Genomic DNA, 19,250 nt, shown 5'->3' on the forward strand with positions numbered 1-19,250 from the left:
TAACAGAGCAGTGTCTGTTTTGTTCCTGTGACTCTGTATCCTTCCGGCAACTGGCACTGTGCCCACCTCTGTTACTACTGCATACCATATGCACTACAGATTTGCTAACTGCTTTGCTTTGCCACAGAAAGTGGCAAATACATGACATATTTTCTAGCATAGATACCAACATGCTAAAGAGATTACTTATAAATTCCTTTCTACCTCAGAGTTTAGTTGTTACTTTATAATTACTATGTAAAACTTTTTAAAAAATCATATTAAGCATATTATTGTAAGTAGTATAATTACTATTCTGTGCAAACAACACAGGATTGTTTTTATTTTTACGAAATGGAAGGGTCATGTGAAATAATGCAAAATTTATTATTCTGGGACTGATGGAAGAGAAATTTTACAAGTCGGATTTTCCTAGAATGTGTGCATGTGTATGCTTGGTAGAATGTATGATTGTGTATAGTTAGGAGAATGTGTACACATGTATACTTAGGAGAATGTGTACATGTATGCCTGTGTATGCTTCAGCCAAACTTGTCAGCAGTGAAAGCAAAGCTCTTTTAAAATAGATCCAGGACATCCTGAGTGTTGGTAACTGTTTCTAGGTAAGCACCATTTTGTAACCAGGGACAGAACTACTCTTGATGAGCAACTGATTAGAATAAAGATAGCACTCAAATCTTATAGGAATCATCAATAAATCCACATTCAAGTTTTTGTCTAGAATGCAGCATGTGACTTGGATAGAATAAAGGCTGTTGTGGGCCTCTGCTCTCAGGCTGGCTTGCGAACAGGAGGAGTACAAGGATGCTTGCTTTGCCTTATCCTTTGACCTAGTTTTACTGAAACAAACATTGAAATAGTGACGCCTCACTTGAGACCCTCTCAGTAAAGAAGCTTCTGACAAACACAGGTCTATTCTCAGAGTCTGGGTCCTGTTCTCAGGCTGCTTGAGATTTCAGAGTCACTGGCGCGTGGCGGGACAGATGAACTAGTCAATGTGACTGCCACAGAGACACTATAGGATGAACCGGCCTCATCTCCTGTCACGAGGCAGACAACCAAATCAGGAAAGCACAGAGAACACTGGCCATTTCTAGGTGTCCCTGGAAGTGTGACAAACGATGTCTTCAAGGCACCCCACTGCCAAGAAAGACGGGGAACATGAAAGGGAGGCAAAGTCAGAGACAAGAGTAGCAAGGCCACTGGACACGTGAGCTCAATCTTAGAACTACGAATCGCTCACATGCACATTAGAATCACTGAGTGCCCGGGGATCTCGACACAGGCTCTGTGTTTGAAGGTGCTCCTACAACTCTGCATAGTTACTGCTAACCCAGGTCCCAAGGAAAACAGGTGAGGGATCATTAATGGAACTCCCGAGCTCATGCTCAATCCTTGGTACCCAACGATAACACAGATCTCTTTGCAACGCAGAGAGCTCAGAGGCACACAGTTTCTAGGGAACGTGGTCCTGGGGCCTAAAGACACATATACCAGATGCTTCCAGGCTGTCAGCACAATATGCAGTTCAGGGTCAGTTAGACTGTATGCCAATGTCTCATTAGGTCACAACCTCCAGGCGTGACACGGTAGCACTTACGAAAGCACACAGGGGTTTTTTGCTTGTTTGTTTGTTTTTAAATTCTGGAAACTAAGTGCTATAATCTCATTTGTCTTCAAGGATCACACATGATAAACAAATAAAAATGATGACTTATACTTTTATTAGGAATTTCAATGCCACATGTAGAGTTAATGCCAAGAAGTCTCAAATTCACTGTGTGTAAACTTTCAAAGAATTAGACATACAAAGAAATTCCATTTCTGTCATCCAACTCCTTTTTTTTAACTAGTCCTGTGAAATGGGAATGGTATTTATACCATTATAAGGACTTTCTAGATAATATAGTTAATATTTTATCTCCGTGCTGAAGATCAAAGAGCTTAAACAGCCAAAGGCCGAGTGCAGCAAGACAGTCTGCTCACTGTATGCTTTTACCACACGAGCTCTGCATCCACCAAGGCTTAGTTAACTGACTTGGTTAACTGGATATCTGTGCCACCTGAGCAGCGTAGGCAACCTCTCTGAGCCTCTGGGCCTTAATGTCTAACCCTGAGCAACTCCTGTCTATCTCACAGGGAAGGTGTGAGAATGGGCATGTATACGGGGAGAGCAGACTACATGACGTACCCTTAAACTATTACATTTGTCTCTAAAATGTTATTTAACTGGCACAATGTACGGCAGTCTAACGAAAGCAGGAAAGTCACCTATACATTCCAACATCAACCAAGTTACCAGCACCACGTTGTGGTGTGGGAGTACAGGGACTGTGGAGCTAACAGTCACCTCACCTGCCTTGGAGGCCCTGGGCTGACAGGTGCCGACCGCTGGGGCCCATTTGAAGCTGCCATTTTCAGCTTGGGCTCTTGGCTCTGAGTTATAACGCCTTCCATGTTCTGGGTGGAGAAAGCACCGTGAAGCCCTGGATTACAGGTGGCTGGGCAACTCCTTCCTTCCTTCTATCTCTGTCTGTCGGTTATGGACTGTGTATGAGACATAGTGCTGGATGCTTCTAAGTTTCTTTTCACTTTGCCACCCCCGCGCCCCCCCCCCGCCTCCTCTCTCTGTTCCTCATGCTAAGGTTGGGGCTGAGCCCTGAGAACTAAAATATTGTCATCCATTCGACTGCCATCATTGTCTGTCCTCACAGGCTCTGAGGCCGTGGGCCTGCTCACAGAATTTCTGCTGCCACACGACTACAGGCAGATCTCTGTGTCCATGCTGTCCTCTGTTTCCAACTGCTTCCATGTGTGTTCAGAGCCACTGTCCCTCCTCTACGTGAGTGACAGGGAAGCTTACGGCTCAGTCATATTCTCTATAGGTAGCCCAAATTAAAGTCCCAGAAAGCAGTTGGTGATGACCACCCCGTTTATTGCTGTATCGTTATCCCCATCAAAACAAGGCTGACTACAAAGAGGATCAAAAAGTCCCAGGTGGGGTTTTGAAGGCAGACTTCCCGGATTAAGTCTTCCCGATGGTCATTATAGTAAAAATGCTTCAGGTTTCAATACTTATTATAAAAACATCATCCTGAACAGAGACTCTTCAACTATGGTTTCACAACATCTTTGCTGAGGGTAATTCTCATTGAAATATAATGATGTGAGGGGAAAATTAACATAAAGCCTGTCCTCATAACTAATGCAGATAATTACTTTATCTAAGCAGGAAATGTTCTAACAAAAGTGCCAGAGATCTAAGTACTGATGGTTTTAGAAATCTATGACTTAGTGACTATGTAAATACATATGTCACTAGCATTTCACAGAGAATAAAGTTCTTCAGCAGTGTGTCCCAGGGCTAAGTATATATGACCTTGGATCAGGCATGAGTGTAGAACTTAAGGACAAAGTCAGGAGATGGCCGGCCAGAGACATCACAGAGAGCATCTCAGGGCCATGATGGGATGGGGAGTATCCTCTTCCATCCCAGACCTACACTTTCCCATTTCAGGGCCATGATGGGGAGTATCCTCTTCCATCCCAGACCTACACTTTCCCATCTCAGGGCCATGATGGGGAGTATCCTCTTCCATCCCAGGCCTATACTTTCCCATCTCAGAGCCATGATGGGGAGTATCCTCTTCCATCCCAGACCTACACTTTCCCATCTCAGAGCCATGATGGGGAGTATCCTCTCCATCCCAGACCTACACTTTCCCATCTCAGAGGTGTTCTGGGTCACAGAGAGCACAGAAAATCAGCAAACATGATTAACAAATTTAAGTGGAAAGAAGGGACCTCATATCAAGGAGAAACAAACTTATATACTAAAGTAAAAACTGCCCCAGATCTTTGAAACCATACATGAGGGCCAAGTGAAAGAAAGAATTTTCTTTTGTACTGTACTTCTGGAAGACAGAATGATTATACAAAACATTTTTAAGCAAATGGAAATATTTCTGTTATCACCATTTAGACATATAAAATTAGGAGATGGCATAAAATAAAGGTATCACATTTTAACTGAGCCCACAATGATGTAATAAAATAAAATCAAATTAAAATGATAGAGGATTAATTATAATATTCTCTCACCTCGACTGTACAGTACTGATAATTGGTATCACTGCCGGTGTAATATGGGGATCCCTCCCACCTCGAAATGTAATCCCCCCCCTCTTTTTTGGAATGATTGTTGCATTAAGTTCTAAGAGAGAATAATAATTACATTGAGTTCAGGTGTTAAAATACAGTAGAAAAAAATCAGTTAGCACACATGCTTCAATTAACAAACTAGAAAAACGTGTTTTCATGACCTTATAGTACGTTAATAACACATTAGTGATAAATTACTGTCAAACATATTCTGATCTCTACAAATTTCATCATCACATAAGTAAGTAATTCGGAATTTCTGTATAACAATTAACATAAACACTGTTTCAAACAAATACTAACTATGGCATAAATAAGATTACTAAAGTCATTTACCACATGCACATCGATAATCTCAACATTTAAACAGGTGTGTATCCATAAGCAAGCTACCCACGCACACAGCTAGGAAAATATTAAATACCTATGATCACTCATAGCTTATCAAATCTAGCTATTTTCAAAGGCCCTTGGAGTTCTGTCTTTGATTAGCTCTCTTTGGGTAAGACTTCCAAGCCTGTGGTTATGACTCATCGCTGTGGAGAACTGCCTAGCCTTTGTGAACACAAAGTAATTTCAAGTTAGGTTTTTTTCACCAAGTCTCCTTTTTGAGAAAGAAAACTACAGGGATTCTCTTCAAAGGGGGAAGAAAGAGAGAAACAGCTTCAAAAATCAAAAGAGTATTATATATCCATTTCCTTTTTTGTTTGTTTGTTTTTAAGTAAAATATTGCTATTGCCTTTAAAGGTAATATGGAATATATCTTAGCTAAACTGACTTTGATGACTATTGTAACAAATGCCAGGTTAACACCTGCAAGTTAAACGACTAATTTTCTGAAAAGACTGTAGATTGATCGCCGACGTCCTACAGTCAGTAACTCTACAGGATGGAAATACCAGGCAATCACCACCGCTGCCTGTGTTCCCATGCAGTCGCTGCTTCGGCACAGACACAGAACACGCTGCCACACAGACAGGGGTGGGGTTTGGAAGCATGCTCACCACGGGCTGTAACGGGGCGCCAGGCATCATGGCGTTGGCGAGCTGCATTTGCTGGGCCAACATGGCCATGTTCTTCTGCTGAATCAAGTTGTTCCGTCCATTTATCTCCAGCTGCGTTTTTAAGTGTGGGGGCGGATGAAGGTATTTGCAGTTCTCCCTGGAGCAACGACCCTGAAAGATTAAAAGAAGCAGGCACCATTGTTAAATGGGATAAAATTGGTTAACTGTAGAAATGATATGCAAATTAAGCCATCTGAACCTATGAGATTTTTTTCCCCTCCATCAAATTTACCACTCGCACCATACATATTTTTTTTTTTACACATTAAGGAAAAGCAATGAATTAAACCATAAATGTATTATCAAAATGAGGATTTAGGACATCTGAAAAGCTCAAAAGCTGAAGGGAGTCCCGTCGATGTAATAATGTCAGTGTTATTGGTTCCAGTTCAAAAGTCTATAATTACAAAGTTGATGGCAGAGAACGCTGGCTACAGTGTCTTCTTCCTTAACATCGTGAAGTCATGGAGAGACTCATGAAAGTTTATCATAGTTATTTTATGTATACTGAATTCAAACACTTTAGTGTAGAGGACTTGAAGAACATTTTTTTTTCCAGAAAATGCCTCCAAATGAGCCTCATAACAAATAAAATGAAAATCGATGCACTTTTACAAGCCCCATGCATTAGGAACTTTACAGCTGAAAAGAGAACTACCATGTCCCCACAACAATGGGGATTAAAAGATAATCAAATACTGGTGAGAAACCAGTCTTTAGCCTTTCAAAGGTAAGACTGTCCTATGACCCCAAACTATGAAAATAAACGGGGCTGGGTATGCTCATCCTGCAAAGAACTGACAATGAAAAAACAGGCAGAAACAGAATAAATTACTACAGCCTAATAACTCTAAGTGTGCATTTACCCTGGGATGAATCATCAGAGCATTTATTAAGGTCTATAATAAGCCATTGACAACCCCCACCCCCGTCATGCATCTAGTCAAAACTGCTTACTTGTTCCTAAGACAGCATGAAGATGAAGCTATCCATAACCTTCTTTACCCTTATTTTTAATCCATAGAAAGGCAAACTCCTGCTCGATCTTATTTTGCATAAACTAACTCTGAAAACTGATGTTTATGATAAAGTCTCCCACACTTGTTCGTCAAATGCTCTATTTAGGTTCTTATCCTTTAAGGTTTCTTAGGACAATCTCCGTACTGCTGAGTTTAGGACAGTCTATAGCTTCCTTAGTCATTCTCAGGTGGAAAGGAGTCTCCACCTCCCCCCAATTCCCTCCTACCAGAGAAGCCGGTCTTTATCGGGGTCAGAAGGGACCAATCAGTGGCCATCTGCGGTGCCTATTAGCGCAGGAAAAGACCGCTGGTCTCCAGGCTCTCCTGCCCACGGCACAAATACCTGTGGCTTAGCTCAGCTCTTCTGACCCCAGGCCCTGTCCTGAACTTCTCTGGGCTTCCCTTCCCGACTTCTTAGTCCCACAGAACCCACCCTGCCGGTTTTGGTCCTGTGCCCTCTTTGTGCTTGCCCCGCTGTCTCCTCCTCCCTCACACCCCTCTTTCTCGGTCCCCTCTGCCCGCGCTCTCCTGGTCCTCCTCTCTCACTCTCCATGCGCCCTATGGACAGGTGCAGGCTGCTGGCCATGCTCAGTGTAGTAAGTTCTCTCCCTGCTCTGGACTCCTCCAGACGCCAGATACCCCTGGCTGTCCTCTCCCTGGTGTCTAGAGCGAAAGTCTTCCCCCAACCCCCCTCACCCATACGCCTGGGAGCAGTCATATCCTCCGTCTGCATATGCCACGCCCAGACCCGGGTTTATACAGCCATGAGCTGGGCAAACGGCTCAGACCCTGAGCTCTTCAACTCCTGAGCTCTCCGTTGGGCACCGCGTGCTTAGAAAGGCATCGCCCCCACACGACTCAGCGGCATATCAAACAGGAAAAAATCGCAACACCGACAGGAGGGGAATGTCTTACATTGTCTGCTGCTACCTATGGCTCTTGGTAGGTCCACAAGACTGGATACAAAGGAGAACATGTGGTTCTCAGTATCCCCACCTCTCTTCCTTCCTCTTCTTATTATATAACTGTTTACTAAAACTGAACTGAAGGGTAGAAACAAGGGTATGTCCACCCAGATGATTCAGTCAGGTTCTTTGGTTCCATAAATAGCACCAACAAAGCTTGGCCTTGAGCCGGATACATACTAACAGTTGTTTCCCTTTGTGCTCTTTTTAAATACCTTCCCCGGCCACGCATCCCCAAGCTCCTCTACCCAGGCAGGCACACAGCCTGGACTGAAATAACGGAAGGGAGTTTTATGTGCTAGCTATAAATTCTGCATCAGCGCATCCTTTCAAACTTTATAAGAAATGGTTTAGAATGTGCCACAGCACGTGCGCAGAGACTAAGTTCTCTCCTTCCATCACACGGCTCTGGGCAGCACTCAAGTTGCCAGGCTTTGTCAAGCACCCATACTAGCTGGGCCATTTTGCTGGTCCACCCATCTTGAAATTGAGAGCTCAGACACAAGGCTACTGTGTCTAATTACTAGACTAGACTCTACTAATTACTAGAGCTAATCTGGGGGGAAGGCATCAATCACCTGACTACATTTCTTACCTGTTGCTTAATCTTATTGTCTTGGTATCCTCAATTGCAAAAAGCTGTGGGTATGTTTTAAAGAGGTCATTCCTGTTCATCCTCTCTGTCCTGTGACTTTCCCTGGGGACACCCGAACAGACGTCTACCCATTCTGTCAGGATAAGGTAAGGCGTCCACCCAAGTTCAAGTTGGCAAACCAGTGTGCCTGTGACTGCGAGTTGGGGCCAGGGGTGTGAATTTTAACAAGCAATTAGGCGGCTCTGGCACAGTAGAAGATACTACACAAGATATGTGCAAAGCCACAGGAATTTGCATTGACAGACACAGAAAAAGTAACAGTAATCCACGCAAGGCATATTTTATAAACTTTGCTTTCCAGAGGGTTCAAAATAGGTTTGGTGCTGACTGCACCACTGAATTAAAAGATCAAGAATGAATCAGAAAACAGCCCATGCTATAGCATTACTTAAAAGTCTAGAAACACAAAACAACTAAAACCCACCAGCAGCATAACTTCCTTTGAGAATTAAGGGAAAGCCAACAGTGGGACATCCTAGTGCTAATGAACATGATGGAATACAAATTCAATTTAACACCAAGCATTTATTTTGAGCTGTACTGGTCTAATGCTTTTATTCAGAGACTAGATAATAATTTAAATTCAATCAAAAGCCTTTACACACACACACACACACACACACACACACACACACACATACACTAGAATGTTATGTGATGCGGAGGCCAGATCTATATACACATTCATTGCAAGTGTATCTGGCACTCTAAAATGTAGAAAAAGACAATACACTCTACGAGTCTAAAATCCAATTTGTATAGCATATAAAACTCACATCTGTAGATTTATGTAGGAGTTACTATTCTCAATCATTTAACTCTGTCACCTCAGCACACATTAAATTGGGTTGCTAGGATTTAAAAACATGAAAACAGATGAGCATGTGCACATTGTGTGTGTGTGTGTGTGTGTGTGTGTGTGTGTGTGTGTGTGTTTGCACGTAATCATGCAGGTGCCCGATCTCGTCTTCACGCTAATTGTTCGTTTCCTTATCTTTTGAGATGGTGTCTCTCACTGAATCTGGAGGACGCCTCCTGGCTAGACTGGCTGGCCAGGCAGCTAAGGGATTCTCCCTTCCTCCCTCCCAGCACTGTGACTAAAGGTAAGCACAGTCTTGCCCAGCTTTTCCTGCAGTGCGATGACTCAAACTCAGGTCCCCATGCGCACCCTGCCGGCCCACTGAACCCACTTCCCAGCCCATAAAGTACACTTGCGTTTGGTTTCACAGACACGTGTAGCTGCACCTAAGCTGTAACCGTACCAAGGTTGCTTTAAGCAGTGGTTCTGTTACTCCATTGTCTGACTGACTGCATGGAATTCAGTGATCTCTCTGCGGCCAGGTCTTTCTTGCCCGAACAACCAAGGCAGCCTCTCAGCCATAGTGATAAGAGAAGCCGAGAAGAGCTCGGGCCCGCTTTATACATGATAACTGGCATACTGGCCGCCAATAACTCTGAATACTGTCCTCTCTTTTCTTTAAAAATTTTAAGTAAGAACAAAATGGTTCACTTAAGCACTGTATCTTTAAAAAGTACTAAAAATAACACAGGCACTGAACCCAGTGACAATGCATGCCAATCATCGGTAAGGAAGAGGCTGTTTCTCCCGTGATCATCACCCACCGAAGGAAGACTTCATTCTACTCCGTTTGTCTGTGTTTCGAATCTGTTAATCACAGGGCAGTCTTATTTTCAGATCACCGTTCAAGTAAATGAAGCCAACAACAGTCACTGAGAGCGGCAAACCACAAGTTCTGACTTGAAGATTCATGCCATCAGAACTGAAGGACAAGCTCATTTAGCTTAAGAAACTACAATCAACTTTTGTGACTAAAAGAGGTGAAATTTTATGTTTCAGCTAAGGGTTTAGTCCTCAAAAACAAATACCTGGTTCAGTGGTTCATTCACCTCACATCTCAGTAAAACCCATTTAAGAACAATCGTGTGGGTGTGTAAATGCAGGGAATTCCAAAGTTGATGGGCGTGCTTCATGGTACAGGCACTGGAGAGAGATGAAGAATACAGAGAGGGCCAGGCCACCAACAAGACAGAAAAGATAAAAGTGAGTGAGCCAAGAGGCAGGAATTCAGAAAAAAAAATGTGAATGCTGTTCCTGAGAGATTTTTTTATCCTTATTTTAAAAACCTGTTAAATGATTAAAAATTAAACAGCACTTTAGTTACAAGGTGGATAAATTTAATAATATAAGAAAAAGGCCAAAATTACATTTTGATTGTTTTTCATTAGTCTGAAATGAAAGGATTACTATGGTTTACGTAATCAGTGTCTAAAAAGACACAATTACCAACTCAGATCTGGGTAGACTCTAGAATAGGGAGGCAATGAACAAATTATAGGGGTGCCACCTCAGAAATCCTTTCCAGTTCCCTTCCGCAACACTGGATTTCTACTAAGGCTTCTCAAACTAAAACCATGTATTTCAATGGTGAACACAAAACCAGTATTTCCTCTGTAACAGGAGAGACGCACAATGCTTTGGAAGCACTTCCAGAGACATTTACTACACAGATCTTGGCCAGAAATCTGACTGTGAAACCAAGTAGTTGCCTACTGAAACTTCTTACAAGGTCCTCCCCTGAACAACTGGTATGTATTTTCCCAAAATAAGATTATTAACGGCACTGGTCACTAATACATGTGACTTCTCACTTCCATGAAATGTTTTCTTATGAACCAACCTCACTGCCTATTCTTCTATGCTATTCACGATATAGTATGTGACATTAACAGTTCAGTATACTTTATTTTTGTTTGTCTACATGTATATAAGTGCACTGTGCTTGCCTGGGGACATGGAGACCCAAAGACAGCGTCAGAAGCCCTGAAACTGGCGTTACAAATGATTTTGAATAATCGTGTGGGTAAGAAGACCTGAACCTGGGCCCTCTGCATAGCACAGGAGTACTCGTTCTTAACTGTGGGGCCATTGCTCCGGTCCCTAACACATATTACAGGTTAAGTGCTAGCTTTCAGTGTGGCAGGAGATTTACAACAGTTCATGATTTACTTTAAGAAAACTATACCAACACCTATATGTAAATCCTTCAAATTGATTCTTGAAGATAGATGTGTATTCAGTTAACACTAGGAATCATTTTATGGGATTTTGTTAAGTGTAGAGAAAAAAAAAAATCAATGCAACTGAAACAGACCAAACTGTAATTCAGAAATAAGTATTTCTTTATCACTTAACTTGCTCCCGTGGATGGCTTATATTGGTTTGCAAGAGTACCTGCACCCTAAAAAAGACAATCTAGGCTTTTCAACCTCGGCATTATTGGCAATTACGGCCAGATGTAAATGTTGCTGTACAGAATATAGTACCATAATGTGTTTGGACTGCACCAGCTGCCCATAACACTATCATGACCAGCTGGGGACACACAGTGGCTGTCACTGGGATGATTACCAGTGTAATGTAACTAGTGAAATATAATGGAGGCTCTATTAGTCAGCTAGGGATGCCATAACAAAAATACCCCACATCTTGGTCGTTTAAACGGAAATTAATTTTCTCAATTTTAGGAGCTAAAAGTCCAAGGTGAAGGTGTTATCCTCTCCAGTTTTTAATCAGAACTCTCCTCACAGGCAGCTTTGTCTTTGAACCCATATCACACCTCCCTTAGAGTGACTGGGAAGAGGTCAGAGAGGAGGGAGGAAGGGGGCGGGGCGGGGTGGGGGAGGCGGGCAAGGAAGGAGACAGAAACACCGCCACTATAAGGCCTCTGGCATTTCTTCTTATGAGGACAGGATTCTGTTCCATCACAGTTCTAGTCTTGTGGCTTCATTTAATCATACTTCTCCCTTTAAAACTTCATTTACAAATACACTCTGGGATTAAGACTTCCGTCTATTAATTCTGCATGGACAGGGATACACATGACTAACAAAAGGTGATAATCTAAGGTCAGCTATGTGTACTTTAAGCATTTTACCATTTTAAATGGAGGGGGTTAGTCTGGAAATTCCCTCAAACATAAAATGCTAAGTTTGTACGGAGAAACTCAAAGGAAAAGAAGCAGGTGGTTGGCCAGTTATTCCTTCTAATTTAGTCAACAACTAACAGCTGGAAATTTAAAAAAATTCTGAAGTATGACTAAATCAGTTTCAATGTTTTTCTTTCACATTTCTATAAAAAAATCTAAAAGCTAAGATGTTTACTAGAGGCTAGTGAGAAATTATGTCCCAACTTCTTAGTTTATTATAGATACAAAAATACATATCCAGCTGAAATAGAATGTGCTGGGAATTTAAGCTTTCCTCTTTTCAGTTCCCATGCAACGCTCTTATTACGCACATACACAATCACATACAGCCTGTTGACTTTATAATTTATCACTACTTGAAAGAATCCTGGCTCCATTCACTATGCACTGAACTCCCTCCTCATCAATATCTAACTGGGTCACAAATGGGAAATTTAGATAAAATAGCTTCAGCTATTTAAAGAGCCACTTTCAGAACTCAATAGCTGTTCTAGGCACTATTTTGTAGAACATTCCTAATGTCGGATGATGAAGATTCTTGTATATTAAAACCAATAGTGACATTTACAATATCCCAAAATACCCTCCTTGCTGACGCAGTATGGAGTCGAGGTACTCTACCTCACTGGGATACTGTGGCTTTCCCGGAGCACTCAGGAGCTCGCATTGCACAACTGCATTAATCATCTTGGAAACGACAGAAGTGAAACTCTATAGCTCTGCCCCGTGTTCTGAATGCACGGGCTTGGGGGTTTGGCTGCTTGAGGGGTAGGGGAGAAAGTGAGGAGGCAGCACATCGCAGACATGCTTGTGACAGAAACATCATGTCTCCCCCTCCGGCAGCTTTGGTTGGTGAGAGATCACATACACACGCAACTGTGACAGCAGCTTACATCTGCACAGTCATCCTCAGAAACCCAGATCTATTTAGAGGTGCCCGTGATGGCACCCAATACAAAGAAACAGTGTTGTATCTGTGGACTCTGTGCCGTAGACAGTAACACCTCGGAGGCTTTCCCAACGCCATCAGGGTTCCCGGCTCCACAGTCCTGGCTCCTAAGATGGATCCAGTCTGCAACCCTGAACCAAAGTTGAGTCTCTATGACCTTGTGAAGTCCAGTGACATTTGATGGGTGCCAGTGCCACTAAATAGTCCAACATGTGCTGGCTGCTTTTTTATAGCAATCCTAAAACTGGAAATGCCAGATCACTGCTTTTATATTATTTTTTTCAATTGCTTCAATTATTTTTCAGCATGGTGACAATCAGACTTCTAAACCATGGCCGAAACATTTGTGCCGCTTTATGTGTTTCAAATCAAGCTAGCTAATAATCCCAAAGCCCAATGTTTACATAATGATCTTTGGTGGTGTGTTTGTAGGGCATGCTTACAGGCTGGAGGACAGAGAGTGTCTCACAAACAGTACACAACCCATCCCCGTGCCATTACTGGCTGGATTATAAGGTGGCAGAGCTAAAAGGAGGTAAACTCAGGTGAGATGCATGCCCCCCTCCCCCGCTGCTCACACCCATCTCTTAGGAGACCTACTAACTCACATGGCTAGCTCCTGGCCCATGTGTCAACAAAACCTCCATCTTCTATCTTCCCCTCCTCAAAGCACTGATTTAAAACCAAAAGGCACATCTGATTGCAATAAAGGAATAATGAAACCTACATGATGCTCCTGTGGTTAAGCGCCACGCTAAGCACATTATGGATGTTGACTACTTAATGCTCCAACATCACAGTAGTACTGGGCAGCTTCCGTGACGCTTGCTGAAGCACAGGTGGTGCATGTGGGCTGCACGTTACAGACATCACTGAACCCAGTACACCTCAGTCTATTTGCTGAGCTGGTGCTCCTAGGCACTGTACTAGGACACACATTCCTACCAAGCACATTACCCTTGCTCATCTTGAACTCTGACACTACCTAAATCGCCGACCAGTCACAATAAAACCACAGATGGTTCTAATAAGAGCAGGTCAAAACTAAATGAAGGTTTCAACCTTTTTTTTTTTTTTTTTTGAGTTCTGGAAAGGAAAAAAAAAATGTCCCAAGATGCAAGCTACAAACTTTGGAAGCCAATCCAGTATTCCACACTACAATGAAAAAAACTAGACGTGCTTCTAAGTTTCAGCCTATCTGTCATGTTTTGTCCTCCCACAGCACCCAAGTAGAGTGAAGGGGAGAACCACCAAGTGAGTTAGAGTAATACTCTACACTCTTCGTTTAAACAAGGAATGAGGAGTGGAAAGGGGTAAGTGAATTATCCGTGCATTGCATGGACCTCTTTGATTTGCATAATCTGAAATTATATAAAAGTTTAAACACACACACACACATATATATATATTACACATACATACATACACAGCGTACTATACAGAGAAAAATACATCATGTCGAGTTTTAGGGGGTGTGCTTTTTATTCATGGATGTAAAAGAAACTAAGGAAAATCAGAGTGGTTAACATTTTGATAAAGTTTGCTTACATTTATTTACGTGACAAATGCACTAGGCGGATCCCTGCTAGGTCATAACATGTTTACAAAAGCAGGAAAGTAAATCTCAGCTTTTCCATACTCAAGTGATACTCGTCGTTTAGTAATGGCAATTTTCAGAGGATCTACATTCTGCTTTTTCACCAAGCAATGTTAATGTTTTCCTTATAACCATCAAAACCCGCTAGCTGTGATAACATACCTAGTCCATAGAACTGGTGATGAAACAATTTCTCGCACTGAAACAACAACAGTTTTAGGTATGTGTGTGTGTGTGTGTGTGTGTGTGTGTGTGTGTGTGTGTGTGTGTGTGTTTCTTCAACACACTCCTCTTTGGGTTTGGCGCACATCTTTAACTTTGCCAAGTAAGAGATTCTTCTACCCTTCTCCCCCATATTCCAGTGGTGGTCCATAAGCTTACTTGCTTCCCTAATTGAAAACACACTGGCACTTTCTGTGCTCAGAAATGCTGCCCAAGTCCAGCATTAAATGCTACTGTGACAGAGAAGGAGGGACAGGAGACAAGAGTGTCCGCTACTGCTTCACCTGGGTCTCCTCCCGACAGACCAACTTCCGGACCTGAACAAAACCTGCTCAATGGCACTGGTTCTTCTGTTCCCACAGGGGGAAAGCACAACCTCCTTCCTCCCTCCCTCCCCCGTGATGACGATCTACCACAACCGAGTGCTGGAGGCTATCACCTGTCTCAGACCTGAGGCTACCGTGCAGTGCGGAGACTTCAGAAGCCGGTTTCATGAGCCCAGAAGGCGGCTCTGTTGGGTGCTAGCTGCGGCAGTATGAGCTATCGGGGTGGGAGGGATGTGGAAGCAAGAGGCGGCCTTATTACAACACAAGCCAGGCGAGCCTGTCTCCTGCACACCTTCTCGCCCCCAGGTCTCCCACAGGCTGCCCAAAGAAGCCCCCCAAATATCTAAAGTTACACTTAACGAGCATCCCCTGAGGGTTATCTCCAGGAAGAAAACAGCACAAGAACACATTTCATATCTTTTGTGTTTGGGGAGACTGGATCCATGCCAGCAAATAATAAAAAATGAGGACAGAGCTCAAGCGTTGAGGGAAAACCCGGTGTTGATGGGAGTGATAGTGAAATCATCCCACGAGCATGGGAATCCCGGAAAAAGCTTAGTCGTCCCAAGGCTCTGATAAGCTTTTTGTTCAGATCTCATCTTTGATACCTTTTCTAAGTTCTATCTGAATGCAACTTGCTCCTCCATGAAAATGATGACCAGAGATACCACAGGATGACTTGGGTATTAAATGAGGGTGTGTCTACAAACTTTAGCTGTGCTCCGGGACTCAATAAACGGAATCGACCAGATGCCAGTCACTTTGCCAGCGCATTCTCCATCTCACGGGGACCCTGCACAAGCCTGCTTCCCCCAAAACCTGCAGAGTTCAATGCAGACTAGGTTTTGCGAGGGTCTTCAAGAAAACTATGATAATCTTTCGAGTAACTTCCATTTTAGTTTTGAAGGTGTCCATCAGCTCTTCTGAACGGGAGAAGTGGGAGAAAGAAGTGGGTGACATGATTGACCTGCTGGCCCATAGCTCCCTCAGACACAAGATCCCAGGCAAAAGTCAGGGACAACTACACTCCACAATGAAAAATTACTTCTGAACACTTTGTTATTGGGAATTAAAAGAAAAATTACAAAAGAAAAGGAAGGCAGCAGTTTCATCAATGTGACAAGTAAGTACTCTGTTTGAAATGTCCTCAAAAATGGTAATTAGGATACATATTACAAATACATCACTAATTAAAAAATCCCACACAGTTTAGCTAGTCACCCAGGTCTTCAGTAATTCCTATGTTAACTAGCCAATATTGGGTTTCTTTTTCCAGCTCAATTATAGCTTGTTTAAGTGTAATGAAACCATTTCCATAGTTACAGTAAAGGCTCATAGAAATACAATGACATATTATAAATTCTCAAACAGAAGTAGAGTCTTCAGATCAATTTAACCCTCCATGGAAGACAAATGGGTAGAAGACTTCTAATTTTCATTTCAAGAGAACTATAGTTAACTTGTTCAGAGCTACAGTGTCTCATCATTCTCATGAGATCTACTGTTTATGACAGTTCTCTGAAATACTTTTTAGTAACATCACATGACAAATGAGGAATTAAGGTTCCAACAGTTATATATCCCACAAGCTCATGACAAGGGTAAGTATGCTATAGGAAGTGCTGGTCATATCAGGGTCATCAGGTATTACGTCAAAGGACACAGGCAGCCTATTGGAGGAATTAAAAGAATCTTTAGTCTTTACTGCTTATTTTCAGGTCAAACACTATTTCATTCTTATGTGGATAGGAAATGAAGTTATATATTCATTCGTCTTCTTTGTTGGAAGATTTTTTAAAAAAATGTTAATGAAACTTTTGAATTAGGCACATATTTGTAACATCCTCATACTTTGGGTTTCAAGATACCATGTTGCTGTTACCTCTCTATACTAGCCTGACAGCCCCCTTCATATTGCTGTTTTCCCAATATCAATACGCTTAAACAGCCTCCATTACACAAGCTGTAGAAACAGACCATTCTGGGACAGGGGTGGCTCAGCAGTTTATAGCACTTGAAGACCTGGGCTCAGTTGCCAGCATCCACGCGGCTGTTTACAACCATCCATAACTGCAGTCCAGGGGGTCTGGCACTCGCTTGCCATGGAGATGACGCAGATGTACAGGCAAGCAAAGCACTCAGCGCACACATCAGAAAACGAACCGTGCGTATGCACATTTCCACAGGTCCCTTACTTAGAACCATTTCTAGTGTGCACAAAGGCCATGTCTTCTACCTCGTTTCATGAGTTACTATGCGGAACTAAGTGAACACAAATCTCGGTGAGATATATAATTCTCTGAGAAACTTGGGGTTTTGTCTCTTTTTTTTTCCCTTGTATTTACTGACCTTCTACAAAAGCTATCAGGTGAGGGGATGGAACACAAAAGGGTGAGGGAAAAGAAAAAATGGCAAGAGAGAGAAAGAATGAGGAAGAAGGAAAACAGGAAAGACAGGGTCAAGATGAGACACTGCATAACATTACCTCAGAAAAACAGAAAATTAGCAACACTAAATGCACTGTGAGACCACTGTAGCTAAAGGGGCTGAAGGAAATACAGTGGAGGTGAAGTCAAGCTTCTTCAGTCAGCCCCAAAATTCGGGAAAAGGCTTTATTTAGGGCAGATGGGTCAGAGAGCTGAGGCAGAGAATGTAGGCATAACTCAACTGGCAGTAAGGGGGCTGTAAATAGAGGCAAAGATCACCCCCTTGCTTTGGTGTCTTTGTTTGGATATCAGGACCACAGGCCAGGTGAGATGGCCTAAGGGTATGGGAAAGATGGCACTCATTAAACAAATCCAAGAGTTAACCGCACTTCTGTGTGGTTCTTTACCATCTAACTACCCGAGGCAAAACAGCTGCCTGAACTAATCAAGTGAGGGGGGAGCCATCCGGACACTGCACACACCAGAGAAGTCTCAGATTATTAATTTAAGAGACGACCAGGACTATCCTTTGATGGATAATGCAACTGGCCTGAATCTGCACAAATAAAAAAACTCCAAGGCCATTTTTAATAGATCCCCACGAAGAAAGAAAACTGTGGTCAGTCCCTTCTTAAATATGGGGCAAAACAGCCCAAACCGCAAGTGTGAACCCACGGGATGTTTTTTCCCTTGGGAATATGTTTGCATCACGTAGAACCTTTCCTCACAATACTTAATAGCGCGCTGGAGTGTCTGCCTTCCATAGGAGCACCAGAGTATTGGCAGAACACTGAGCTGTTCTGAGCTGCTGCTTTTGTAACATATCTGCTTTCTTCTCAAGTGATCTCCCTGCCCAGAGATTACAGTTCTGCCCAATTACAGCTCTTACATAATTTGCCAGGGAGTACTAAAATAGAAGGTGGTTAAGAAAAGTTAAATCAGACATTTTATTACTCAAAAACTAATGACTAACACTGGGCGTTTTGTTCTCCTTTTGTGCTTTCCAAAGGCACAAAGTCTGGGGTAGTTGTTTATTCAGAGGCAGAGGTAGAATGGGAATACTTTCAAAAGAATTCCACTCACTCTTTCTTTTAGTTCTCAAGCAGTATGTGAAATAAAAGGTAAATATGTACCAAGGGCTCAAGTGGTTGAACTTTGTAACCCTTAACGCTACTCTGCCACTTGACAATTTCAGTTCTGCATTTCTGTCTCAGAAAGATGCATGGAATTTCATTTCATAAGATGAGTCAAGAAGCCAAGCATTAAACACGGAAACACACACACTCTCTCTCTCTCCCCCCCTCCCTTCTCCCAGTCTCCCCCAGCCCCAAACAGGGCACTGTTGAGAAGTACAGCTAAGGCTCATCTTCAGGTCCGTCTTCCCAGAGTTCCTGTTTCTTGCTTACCGTGTAAACCGAAGTGACCTCGCTGCTACTGTTGTGGGTAAATTTCAACTCTCCATTAACATACAAAGATTCTCCCGAATCCAAAACATCTTGGAGACCCTACTGTTGCTTCCGTAGTCTAAAAGGGAGATGCATTAAGAAGAGGGCCCAGTAGGTTCTAAGAAGCTTCAGTTTTATCACTGCCTTAGTTGGCTTCAAATGATGGTGAAATTACATGGCACATACACTCAGTTAACCTCAGTAAAGATGGCTGCCATCCTCATAAGGGTGTCAGCCAAGATGGAGAAAAAACAAACAAAACAAAATAACCATGGTTGCTATTTAAAAGATCTATTTTTACTAAACAAGAATTGGATCCACGTTGCATACATAGTAGGTGTAACACCTAATTTTCTAAAGAGTTGGATCCAGCTTACATGTATAGTATGATATAGAAAAGTAAGATTACCTAGG

At 42.6% G+C, this 19,250-nt stretch overlaps 1 protein-coding gene and 1 long non-coding RNA gene across 21 annotated transcripts in view; one reads left to right on the forward strand and one right to left on the reverse strand.

Moving 5' to 3' along the window:
- Nucleotides 1–19,250, reverse strand: part of Mbnl1 (muscleblind like splicing regulator 1) — a 162,868-nt gene that overhangs the window by 29,394 nt on the left and 114,224 nt on the right. For 19 of the 20 annotated variants that reach the window (XM_013118996.3, XM_021231725.2, XM_040754373.1 and 16 more), the window contains one exon: nt 5,166–5,336. In XM_013118996.3, the coding sequence (XP_012974450.1) occupies nt 5,166–5,336 (171 nt within the window). Of the gene's footprint in view, nt 1–5,165; nt 5,337–6,182; nt 6,202–19,250 lie in introns of those variants that run through there. The other variant, XM_040754369.1, reaches the window with a different exon arrangement.
- Nucleotides 8,822–15,679, forward strand: LOC121143166. The gene is made up of 6 exons (XR_005880305.1): nt 8,822–8,967; nt 9,561–9,703; nt 10,344–10,471; nt 13,253–13,365; nt 14,043–14,133; nt 15,002–15,679. It is a non-coding gene; the product is annotated as an uncharacterized LOC121143166 (long non-coding RNA).

The sequence above is a fragment of the Mesocricetus auratus genome, unplaced genomic scaffold, assembly GCF_017639785.1.
Source record: "Mesocricetus auratus isolate SY011 unplaced genomic scaffold, BCM_Maur_2.0 Super-Scaffold_100011, whole genome shotgun sequence".
In the NCBI taxonomy this organism is placed as follows: Eukaryota; Metazoa; Chordata; class Mammalia; order Rodentia; family Cricetidae; genus Mesocricetus; species Mesocricetus auratus.